Source organism: Madurella fahalii (assembly GCF_045866475.1).
Source record: "Madurella fahalii IFM 68171 DNA, scaffold_2, whole genome shotgun sequence".
NCBI lineage: Eukaryota > Fungi > Ascomycota > Sordariomycetes > Sordariales > Madurella > Madurella fahalii.
The window spans coordinates 3634840-3646310 of NW_027263972.1; the positions used below are offsets into that span (position 1 = coordinate 3634840).

Consider the following 11471-nt stretch of genomic DNA (forward strand, 5'->3'; position numbering starts at 1 on the left):
TTTTTAAGTTAGGTTATAAGTTTCTGTGCAGTAGGCTGCTGTGCTTAGCATCAAATGGATACGTATGTAGTTCCCATTCCAACTATGTCGAGTTCCCCCGTGCCACGCCTCCGTAAAGTCGCCGCTGGGGTAAGGAGCCCGGAAGACGCTCTCACACAATGGCTTATCATATTCTTAGATCTATCCGACATATGAAACTTTACTATTGTCTAATCCGCTGTGATGTCTGTAGTCTGGCTGTAACGTGATCAAATGGTCAGATTCTATTTTGGGAAGATGGGTCGCTTTTCCGTTCTGGAAGAAACAGCATGCGAGGAGGGAGTCAAGAGCAGACAACCCAAACCTGCACGTTAACTGGCGGATGTTACCCAATGGTGACCTACCTAAAGGTGACAACTCGGATTGCTCCGTAAGACAATGATATTACCCTCTAACTGCGTTACCCCTTGAACCCCAGCCAACATAAGCTTATCTAGTTATCTACCGCTTATATCATATTTCTTTTACAGTCTGAACTGACACTGCATTACGAGTAATCTTGGCCGGGGTCACATATCCGTTTCCGGCGACATCTTTATGTTAGTAGCACCTCCGATAATGTAGCGACGCAGATCCTCGTCTGCGGCGTGGGTGGCTGATGCGGTATTTATACACGGTCGGTATGTAGCGGTGAAGGATAGCGACTACTGTGTAGTTCAGCTAACTGGGAGCTCTGATGCCTTCTCTTTAGCCCTCTACGTTACGGCATGCAAGTGCTTCGAGCATTTATCTCGGCACCGCAAGCGGTTGGATCAGCCCGTCATAGCAGATCACTGCACTTCATGGATATCCCGCAGTCCTCCCTCCTATCCAACCTATCTGGTGTCCGACGTCTACCACGCCGGGAGTGAGCCGCAGGGCCAGTCCCAAGACACGTGTGCTCCCCTCAATGGGGAAAGGTGGAGGCCTCCAGGATAATTGTGAGTAGGTTCCATGCTATTTATTCCGAGCGGGTTTCTCGTGAAGCTGGCACTGGGGAGCCAATGGTTTCACCTCGTGTCCTGCGGCCTATATCGTCGGGCACAGACCGGGTGCCTATGGGAAACTTGCTCCCGAGAACGCAGCATCAACACCTTATCTACCGTTCTCGATTCCGTTCTAGGAAGAGCCAGCTGCGGTGCAACCTTGTGAGGACCGAAAACGTGCCGACTGGGGATACGAGAGTGTGCTTGTCCACAAAACGGAGGCGCCGACATCGCTTTGTATACGAGCTGCTCTTTCTCCTTCGCGCCTGGCTGGGTGAGATGAGATCTTGGTGATGTAACACAGGGACTCAGCCGCGGTCACTGGTTGGACGGTCTTGAGCCGAGCGATCCTTGGTAGCCCAATGGCATCTAGGGCTAGTAAGGGGCTCGACTGGTTTCGATCATGAGCTGCTATTGTTGTCCGGGAGAAGACAGGCTGTCGGGTACGGCGATAACACGGTTCTCGCCCGTCTCAGACACAGCACAGCAAGCCCGAAAAGGAGACGCAGGTTTTGGATAGCTTCGGACTTCCGGCCCAAGATCTTTCTGTGGTATTGTTAGTTTTGGGTGAGCGGTAGTGGATCGAGATCAGAGATAGCAGAACTGCCAGGACCGCGAAATAGGCCCGGCTAACGCTGACCAAACGGAACAGTGTGCCACTGTGCAAGGACCCGCTCCTCAACGGCGATGGAGAGTTGGGTTCGCGCACTGGCGCACCCCGGGTCTGGCTCGACAGGATCGGGCTGCGACGAATTCTCTCGGCGGTGGTGGTTGCGCTAGGATCGGGGAACCTGGCGGAGAGGCTGCCGAGGCCACGTTCTTGCATGATTGGTGGTGACGGGCTCTGGCTCCACGAAGAGCAGGGATAACGGCCGGTGGGCGACCCTTCATCTTGAATGACCCTTTCATCGGGAGGAGCGGTACTCTACCGTGTACACTACGGCTCCGTTGGACCATGACCGACGACGATGGGCAACGAGCCAATGCAGACCACTAGTGTTAGGTGGTAGCGTACTGCAACGTGCCGTGCCGTCCGTGTCAAGGTGGTACAAAATACCGATCATGATCCAAATGGCCAGGCCTTGATAGGTGAATAATGTAACCTCAGCTGACTAGACCCAGGATCGCCCCGACCGATGATGTCGCTTCGATGGTGTCGCTCAATAGCCTGTGTCTGACGATGTCCCCTCTGCTCAAAGCCCGGGAACGCGGCCCTCCAATGGGAACTCGGCCAGCGGGCCAGAAGCCTGTCATGTACCGGGGGCGGCCAACGTGATCTGGATCGTAGATTTTGTTGCGTAACGGCCACCAATCGCGTGGAGAGGGGTGCCGCTCCATGCAGAGAAGCGTCGGGTCCTTCAGATCCCCGGTTCCACCTGGCGGTGACTTTATCGTGGACATTTTCTGAGCCGAAGAGGCAAAGGTCGGGTTTGTTGAGCCTCCTGGATCAGGAACCCGTAGCCGATGCTTGTTTTGTGGGAAGATGGTGGGGGAGTTCGCGGTAATGAAACAGGTACAATCTACGTACAGCAACTACCGTCCGTACACGGCTCTTTGGCCACCGCCAGCGGCCAGGTTGGCGGCTGCATGCAAGCAGGAGGCTGTTCTGCAGGATTTTGCATTAACGGCTGCTCCAGGGCCAGCGGGACAGAGCGTCGTATGGCAAGCCGCCATCAAGAGTTGGAGTTCTCGATTCGAGTTCATGTGCCGTTATCAGCGGGAGGTCCTCGGTGGATCAGGGCCCACCCGCTGGAAGCGACTCCACTCTAGTTCTTCGGTACGCTTCCCCAAGAGAGGTGGCCAAGCAATCCGCCAATGGGCGACGGGGGCCGCCAGCGCACAATCAAATACGGTGCTCAGCCCGCCTTCACAGCTCTTTGCGTCAGAGCTCGTCCAAACGTACAATTGCCCCCTTTTGCATGGGCAACTGCCTCTTATCTCGACCCTACCTGTTAATATCTCGCTGCCTGAACAATCCCCCCGACGACACGGCTGCTTTGCAGCCCAATCAGTTTACCCACACCTGCGGAAGAATACACATTTCAAGTGAGGTGGTTTCCCTTTGGGGCTCCCCAGTGCAAGTTCTCCCGTCTTCGCACTATCTGCAGGCGAGGCCGGGCCAAACCTTGTGTGTGGGCTTTTGCTGCAGTCAATCAGCAAGGTTCCGAAAACCTTCCCCCAGTCCATCCTCCCTCCCATCCTACAAGCTCGCTCGACCTTTTGCCCACTGCTTTTTTTTGCTCCTGCATTCCCTGCACCGCCAGATGTTCACCTCATGTCCAACACGCCCTTCACACCCGAAAATGCCGCAGCTGCTGCAGTGGTGAGCCCCGGCCCGCCCGCTGGCGACGCCTTTTCTTCTTGTGCGCCACCCTCCAACAATCCTAGCCCGGACACGCCGTCACCGAATTGTCGTCCCCCGGCGACTCAAGAAGAAGGGCCTCCCTCGTCGGTACCACCTCAGCCACCCACAGCAGCCGCGCAGCCCGGCACACCCGTTCCTAATACCCAGGCCCCTCTTGCCGCTCCGTCCACGCCTCATTCCGTCACATCCCATGCAGATCCCGTTAAATATGCTCGGGGCCCTGCCCTTGTGCAGAGGTCCAATGGCCCCTCCCTGCTGACCCAGGCTCTTGCAACAGCTCGAGGCATCCCCCGACAGCACCAGAGCCCTCCGGCCGCCTCTCAGGGTTCAGTCGAACACCAAGAGACCGCAAGCCGCCAAAGCGATGGCAGCCCCCTAGCACCGCGTTTCTCCCCTCGAAAGACGGCGACGATGGCTTCCTCGACCACCGTATGCGCAACGGCAGCCCAGCCTGCCTTTGGGAGGTTGGACCTCGGCGAGGTCAACTCGATGCTCAACGGCCACCGCGAGTTTCTCGTCAAGGCCAAGGACAGAGCCCCCTTCGAGTCGGTTGCAGACCGGGAATCGAGGGTCCGGGATCGGCCAAATCGATCAAACACATATTCCCACGACACGGGTCCGAGCAGCACTCTCACGTCGCCCCTCTTTGTCGACTCCCCGACGGCCCTGCACGGCGAGGCGACCGACGAGCATGCCCTGCCGGATGCTCGTCCTCAGCCCAGGACCTGGAAGACGGACCATCGCCTATCCATAGGCCCCGAGAAAGCGTGGTCAATCGGGTCAGGAGATGTGGCAAACGGCCAGGACGGCCAAGTCGAGAAGTCCATAACCGAGGTTCTCGCTGGAGTGGAGCCCAACGTGCGCAGTCGGAAAGCTAGCCACAGCCTTCGATTCTTCAAGGAAGGTCTTCCCGAAGAGAAGGGGAAGCGGAAGGACTCGCGTGTTGCGCTGCCCACGAGAGAAAAGTCGCCCTCAAGGGGGGAGAAGCTTGCCGAGATTGAAGAGCAACCCAAGAACGGCGAAGGGGTCGGGGCCCAGAGCCCGGCAGATGAACGGGAAGATCGATCTCGAGCACTGCCTGCACGTACCCCAGAGCCCCATGCCCTTCGGGAGCCCCCCGAAGACTACTTCCTCTCAAAGCGTGTCGGTCTGCTCACCCGTGACGATGTCACGAAATCGGCGCTGCCCGGGCACGAGCAGAGTGATCAGGAGGAGCAAGTCTCAATGTGCGCTGAGCCGAGCGCCCAATTGGAGCCACGGCACACGTTCGATGCCTGTGCCAATGCCGGAGAGAGTGCTGAGGAGGGCGACGAGTCTGGCGAGGAAAAGATCTCGTCGGCTGTCTTCTTGCCCCACCAGACCCCTGAGCAATCCCAAGAGCACTCGCCCGTGCCGGGAGTATCGCAGAGAACCGCGCTCTCGAGAAAGCACTCGAGGCACGATGATTTTCATCCCTGGCTTGTCAAAGCTGATGAGCCTGAAGTTGATAACCGGGAGAACATTGACTACGAGAGAAAGGTCGTCAGGTCGGAAGCTGCAGAAGCCCCCAGTGTAGCTCCAGAGGTAGCCTTCAGGCAGGTTGAAGAATCCGCGGTTCTTGATGAACGTGAACCTGCTGCCCCCGCTTCGCATCTGCCCCGCCCCGTTTCGCAGTATCATGACGAGACAGCCCACGACTATCCGTCGACTCCCAAGCAACCACTCGAGGCAATTGAGCTCATTCCGTACAAGCATCAGGTCGGGGGGCATACTACGCTGTGGAGATTTTCCCGCCGAGCCGTCTGCAAGCAGTTGAATAATCGCGAGAACGAGTTCTACGAAAGAATTGAGAAATACCACCGCGATCTCCTCGCTTTCTTGCCCAGGTACGAGCTCCCACAAGCTGCGTGCGTGCGTGCGTGCGTGCGTGCGTTTTGATTTTGACTAATCATTCTCGGTCCAGATACATTGGGGTGCTAAACGTCACGTTCCAGAAGCAGCCACGCCGCAAGTCGACTATGAGGCGAGACGACGTCTCGGCCATGGAACGTGCCCAGGCTGATCCGGGCGAGCCTGGTGCGAGTGGGAAGGCCAACGGGACGGCACAAGGCGAGGCTGCGCAAAAGTCTCTGGAGGCTAACGGCTCAGACGTCTCTCCGAGGATGATTAGCCAGTCGATTCAGTCATCTGCAGGCCAGATACCAACCGTTACCTTCGTCGACAACCAGCATATCCTGCCGCGGAATCTCCTGCAGCCGACTGCGAGCCTCCCGAGCCTTGCCGGGCGTTTCAGGAGCGTCTCCGCATCTGCGCGAGGAGGAGACCCCTGTGCGCAAAACGGTGCTGGCGTGGGCGGTCGGGAGAATGGGTCCCGCCCGAGCCTCCACGACCGCCATGCCAACAGCTGGGGTGCCACGACGGTGAATAAGAGGCTGCGGAACGAGGTCTTCAACGACGCGTTTCTGAAACAGCCGATTGCCATCCACCGCCATCGGAAGGGGCATCAGAGGCGCCCCGTACCGCGACACTCCCTCCAGCAAGTGCTCCGGCCATCCGGCTCTGACCCGAGCTTGGCGGAATCGCATGAGAAGAGAGCTAAGACGGCGGCGCGCGCTAACGAACAAGCTGCGCAGAAGGGTAATTCTCTCGCTCAGAGCCAGGGCGATCTCGGCAAAGCCCAGGAGTACAGCGTCGAAGGCGACGAGAATGCGCCGAAAGACGTGACGGGAACGAGTGCACCCGAGCCCGAGATCCTGGCTGATTCGTCGCCCGCGCAGAAGAAGAAGCGCCGCTATTCCGGCACTGGTCTTCGCCGGAAGCCGAAGGACGTCAGGGACGACCGGGGCGCCCTCAAGTACTTCGAGGAAGCCGACGAGGCCGGGTACAAGGCGGTCCGCGAAGGCGCCACGCCTGACGAGTTGCAGGGGACATCTCCCCACCTCCCAGAGGTAGCACCCGAACATACAAACGGAACCGCTGAAGACCAACACGCCGCTGCCACTACCTCTGCTGGACCCCCGGCTCTTCCAGGTCCCGGTCCCGATCCCGGATTTAGCAAGATCCCGCGACCTGTCAACCCCAAGGAAGCGCAGACGCAGCGAGACTCGCGCGTCGAGTACTTCCTCCTGCTGGAGGACCTCACGGCGGGCATGAAGCGGCCGTGCATCATGGACCTCAAGATGGGCACGCGGCAGTACGGCGTCGACGCCAACCCCAAGAAGCAGACGTCGCAGCAGGGCAAGTGCGCCAAGACGACGTCGCGCGAGCTGGGCGTGCGCGTGTGCGGGCTGCAGGTCTGGGACGTCAAGACGCAGAGCTACGTCTTCAAGGACAAGTACTACGGGCGCGAGCTCAAGAAGGGCCACGAGTTCCAGGCCGCGCTGACGCGGTTCCTGTACGACGGCGTCGACCCTGCCAGCATCCTGCGGCACATCCCCACCGTGCTGCAGAAGCTGGACGAGCTCGAGGTGATCATCGAGCGGCTGCGCGGGTACCGGTTCTACGCGGCGAGCCTGCTGATGTTCTACGACGGCGACGACTCGGCCGAGCCGGCCGGCGCCAGTGGCGGTGCCGTGATCGACGACTCGACGACCGACTTCGCCACCGACACGGAGGAGGCGCCCCGCCGGACCCGGAGGAGCCGCAGGGAGATTGACTTCAAGATGGCCGACTTTGCGAACTGCGTCACGGGCGGCGATCTGAGCGACCGTCCGTGCCCGCCGAAACATCCTGACGAGCCGGATAGGGGCTTCCTGCGCGGCTTGAAGAGTCTGCGGAGGTACTTCTTGAAGATTCAGAGGGATACGAGGGCCGAGATGGGGCTGGGGGTCGTCTCGGCGCTGAGGAACGGGGGAGGGGCGAATGCGGAGGCGGAGACGGAACTGGAGGTGGAGGACGACGGGTCTGTCAGTGAGTGACCGCCCCGTTACGAGCAAGTTTGTTTCCCTTTTGGGGGGTGGGGGTTTTTATTTTCTTGGTTGGGCAGGATGGGGATGTATTCCGCTCTGGCTCTTTCCGTGTCTGTTGACTGCCTATGGGTTATGGGGCCTTTTCTTTTCCTCTGGGGACAGCGGTGTACTCGGCGTTGAGTTGGTCTTTTTCTTTTGCCGGCAGGGGGGGCCCGGTCTAGTATGTTAACATACCCTGCATTGTATTTTCCGGCGTATTCTGTAGGCTTTTTCTTTTCGGTTTTTACTCAGGTACTGGTTTTCCTAGCGCAAAGACTGTTGTAAGGAATGAAGCGCGGAACAATCATGACAAAGTGACGGTTTCAGATTTGGACGGGTGATGGCTTAGTTTCCTTGGGGTTGACATGTTTTTTGATTTTGGAGTTGGGTTTGAACGTGGGCTCGGACGGCAAAGGTAGACGAGTAGACAAAACGAACGGTATACCGGTTCCTCCGTGCGTTCCGATTGTTGTTGATGTATGTGGTTTTGACATACTACTAATTCACAGTTTCGGCTTGGTTCGACGCGCGTGACGAGAAATTGGGAGGGAGAGACCGTCTGCCCGTTGTTTAATCAGAATAAGCACTCTCCACAGGTATATCTATATGACAGTACATTGCAATCATTTACAATACACGCATCTAAAGCTTCGCCCTCTCCCTAAGCTCCCGCACCCTCCTCTCCCCCTCTGCCCGCCTCTTATCCTCCGCCTCGACCAGCTCCCTATCCCTCTTCTCCCCGGCAGCATGCCCCTCGGCGCTCAGCAGGGCGACGCTCTCGCGGTACATCTCGGCCTTGAGCAGGCCGTAGATGCCCGTCTTGGCCTTGCCCGTCAGCTTCCTCTCCGCCACCAGGTCCAGCACGGCGTCGAGCCCGCCCACGCGGTCCACGATGCCCGCCTCGACGGCCTGGGCGCCGCCGAACCGGTGCGCCTCGAGCACCAGCGTCCGGTAGCTGGCGGGCGGCAGCTTCAGGCGGAAGATGCTGCTCATGGCCGGCTTGAGGGGCACGCCAAAGTCGAGCTCGTTGACGCACGCGAAGCCCTTGGCCGGGTGCATGACGCGGTAGTCGTGGTGCATGGCGAGCATGAGGCCCGCGGCGAAGGCGTGGCCGGGGAGGAGGGCGATGGTGGGCATGGGGTAGCTATTCCACAGAATTTCGTCGTCAGGATCCAATTGGGTGGGTTGTGTGTGATAAGATGGGTGGGGGAGTTGGGGTGAGGGGGAAGATGTCTTAAATCAAAGAAAGACGCACGTCAAGAACCGGTGGAACAGCTTAAACAAGATGTTGGGCAAGAAGCCCTCGGTCGACAGGGCGTGTTCCAGGTCCAGGCCGTTCGAGTAGAACTTTGGTATGCCGCTTGTCGTGACCACGACGCCGGGGGCGTACCCGCCAAACTCGATCATGTCGAGAGCATCGAGCAGGGCGGTGCATGAGGCCGTCGTGAGGCGGTTGTCGGGCGGCGAGGTGATGGTCAGCAGGTACACGGCGGGCGCGGGCTCGGTCGCGACGATGGTGCCGCCGACGTGCGGGCCCAGCACTGGAATGGGGATCGTGAAGAGGGGTCCTTGTGAGGTCATCTTGTCATTTCTCACTTTGTGGTTGAGTGGTTCATACAGATGAAGATGAAGATGAAAATGGAATGGATGTATGTATGTAAGTGGCCAGCCGGACCCTAGGAATGGGCAATGCTTGGCCGAAAGGTAAGCCGTATTGGGATCCAGGATTACCTCGGCTGGATGGGGAATCAGCCCAAACCGCCTCCCTCTCTGGCTAAGAAACTCACAGCCAATTCCACACCGTCTCTCCTCTTTCCAGATCCCATTTTCGGCCTCAAACAATGGGGCGGCGTACCCAGCACGACATCCCTTTACATGCGCTGGACCAAGTTGCCGGCCGGCGATCCGGCATAGAAACCGGGGATCGGCCGAGCGGCATGTGACAGTCCCGAATGCCGCCCGGCAGGCTATCAAGGTCCACACGCCCGAGACAAGCAAAGCAGCAGGAACAGACACACCAGGAATAACACCGCTACTACCTATTTTACAGGTTGCATTAGCTGTACAATGGAAAGAAGCCCAGTCGATCATGATACTACCGCAATACAACAAGCACCAGGTAAGCAAATCAGAGCGCCGTCCAGTCCCATGCCCCGATGCCGTCTTCCACCCCCGAATGGAGGAAACAAACCAAACCAAAGCCACGCATGCCACACTTCATAACAATAGCAGCAGCAGCACGGATAAAAAGTCTAGCACGGTAATCTATCCACGACGAGAATATAACCCTCCCCAATCCCTACCATCACCCACACTACCGCTGTCGCTGCCGCCGCCGAGCAAGTGCCTGGGCCCGACATCGTCCCTAGCCCAGTTCTAGACGGCTGAGTAACCGCCCCTGCTTCCGCTACTCTGCACGGTGTTGAGCACCCTCCGTGTCCAGTCCTTGAGCAGGTAGGGGATGTCGCGGATCGTGTCGCCATGCGGCAGGAGATCCCAACCACGCGCGCCGTACCGGTTGTAGTTGAGCCACGAGCCGAAGATGAGGTACGCTGCTATCGCGAGGAAGACGCTGGTCCCATACTGTCAGCAGGTAGGTTTGGATGGGGAAAGCAGAGCAGAACAAACTCACAGAATGACCAGCCACGTGAAGAACCCCCAGTGTTTGCTCTCGGCGGCCGGCTCGTCCACAGCAGAATCGCAAGCGTGTTTCGTGTACCACGTCAGGTAGAGCGAGTCCATGTCCTTGCCATCCTCGTCCTTGTCGCGCTTGTACCCCTCCCAAATGAGCGCCGCGCCCTTCTTCTTGAGCTGCTCTTCCGGCGTACTGGTATCGTCTTCGCCGTCCTCTGCGCTATCGCCCTTCTCGTCCCGGCGGCTCTTCTCCTTCTTCGTGTCTTTCTCATACTCATCGATCGATTCCCACTCCTCCTCCGTGCCCACCCGCTCGGGATCGCACCGGAAATCCACCACGGCTCGTTGTCCCCGTTGCTGGTACGAGCTGCCCGAGAGTGTAACCCGCAGCCCTTCCTTCTTGGCGTTCTTCTTTTCCGGATCCTCGGCGGGCAACTGCTTCAGGTCCCACGCGAACGGCTTCTCGGCGCTGCCGACAACGATGGGGATGACCTGGTCCGTCTCGGTCTTGTCGGTTTTGGGATCCCACCGGTGTTTTATCGCGCACACTAACCATCATCTTATCATCAGCCTCTCAGCCCTTTTACAACCTTTCATTTTCTTTTTTTCTCTAGGAGCTGTGATTTCGTACCTCTTGTCCCGTCCGGACACCTCTCCTCCTTGGGGACGTCCCCCTTGCGCTGCAGCGGCGCGCACAGGTCGATTGTGTACGTCGTGTTGTGGTACGTTGGCCGCGTGTACTCGTGCGTAACGACCGTGTGCGGCCCAGCGAGCGCCTGGAAATTGTACGTGTGCCCATCCACGACGAGCTGGTCGCACTTGAACACGGCTGCCACGGGCCCCGGCGCCAGGAGCAGTAGCGACGCGAACGTGGTCGCCGCTGCTTCCAGAGTGGGCTTCATCGTTCGTGCGTGTGTATATATATGTGTGTGTGTGTGTGTGTGTGTGTGTGTTTGCGTTTCCCCGTGCTGAGCGGGTAGTAGGGGTTCGGCTGCCGGAGGATGGAGTTGGCTGGTGAACTAGTTGGCTGCGTAGTCGTGCCTTGTCACCTGTGCTGCTGCTGCTGCTCCCAGGGGCAGACGTCGGTGCAAAAGAAAGTAAATCGCCTGAGAAGATGCAACGTGACACTTGGGTCTTGAAGGCTAAGAACAAAATAACTGCACTATACAAGAAACATGGCAGAGCAGAATGATGGTCGGGATGCTCTGTTGTCAGGCGGCAGAATGGGAGGCGGTTGCTGCACCTCGAACTCGGAATGTCTGGTACAAGCTGCTTCTCGTCGATGCAGGTCAGCAGCCACACGAGGACAATTCCGTCATCTGCAAAAGCCAGGCCCCGAGTCTACGTGAGCTTGCAACGTCCGTGCGGAGATTAGCTAATCTGAATGCCCCAATGACACGTCACGTGCACCTTTCATCGTCCACGCCCCCTCAAGATCAAATACATCTCAAGTTATTCCCTTATCTAGTCCACTGAGCTGCAAAGCTCCGAGTACTATACACAAACAAATCCCAACGCTGAGTCCGCTGTCCACTTGGATGG

General features: G+C 58.3%; 3 protein-coding genes across 3 annotated transcripts; 1 reads left to right on the forward strand and 2 right to left on the reverse strand.

Annotated features, from left to right (window-relative positions):
* Positions 1-3279: 3279 nt before the first annotated feature.
* Positions 3280-7265, forward strand: KCS1 (inositol polyphosphate kinase kcs1; the record flags this gene model as incomplete). The annotated part of the gene is made up of 2 exons (XM_071059240.1): positions 3280-5234; positions 5312-7265. 2 exons carry the CDS (start codon positions 3280-3282, stop codon positions 7263-7265), a joined length of 3909 nt encoding a protein of 1302 aa, XP_070915341.1.
* A 672-nt stretch (positions 7266-7937) lies between these two features.
* MFIFM68171_03820 (uncharacterized protein) lies at positions 7938-8876 on the reverse strand (the record flags this gene model as incomplete). The annotated part of the gene is made up of 2 exons (XM_071059241.1): positions 7938-8439; positions 8551-8876. 2 exons carry the CDS (start codon positions 8874-8876, stop codon positions 7938-7940), a joined length of 828 nt encoding a protein of 275 aa, XP_070915342.1.
* A 795-nt stretch (positions 8877-9671) lies between these two features.
* ATG27 (type II membrane protein) lies at positions 9672-10831 on the reverse strand (the record flags this gene model as incomplete). Its single annotated transcript, XM_071059242.1, has 3 exons — positions 9672-9867; positions 9928-10477; positions 10561-10831. The coding sequence occupies 3 exons, from the start codon at positions 10829-10831 to the stop codon at positions 9672-9674; spliced, it is 1017 nt and encodes a 338-aa protein (XP_070915343.1).
* Between the last annotated feature and the right edge of the window lie 640 nt (positions 10832-11471).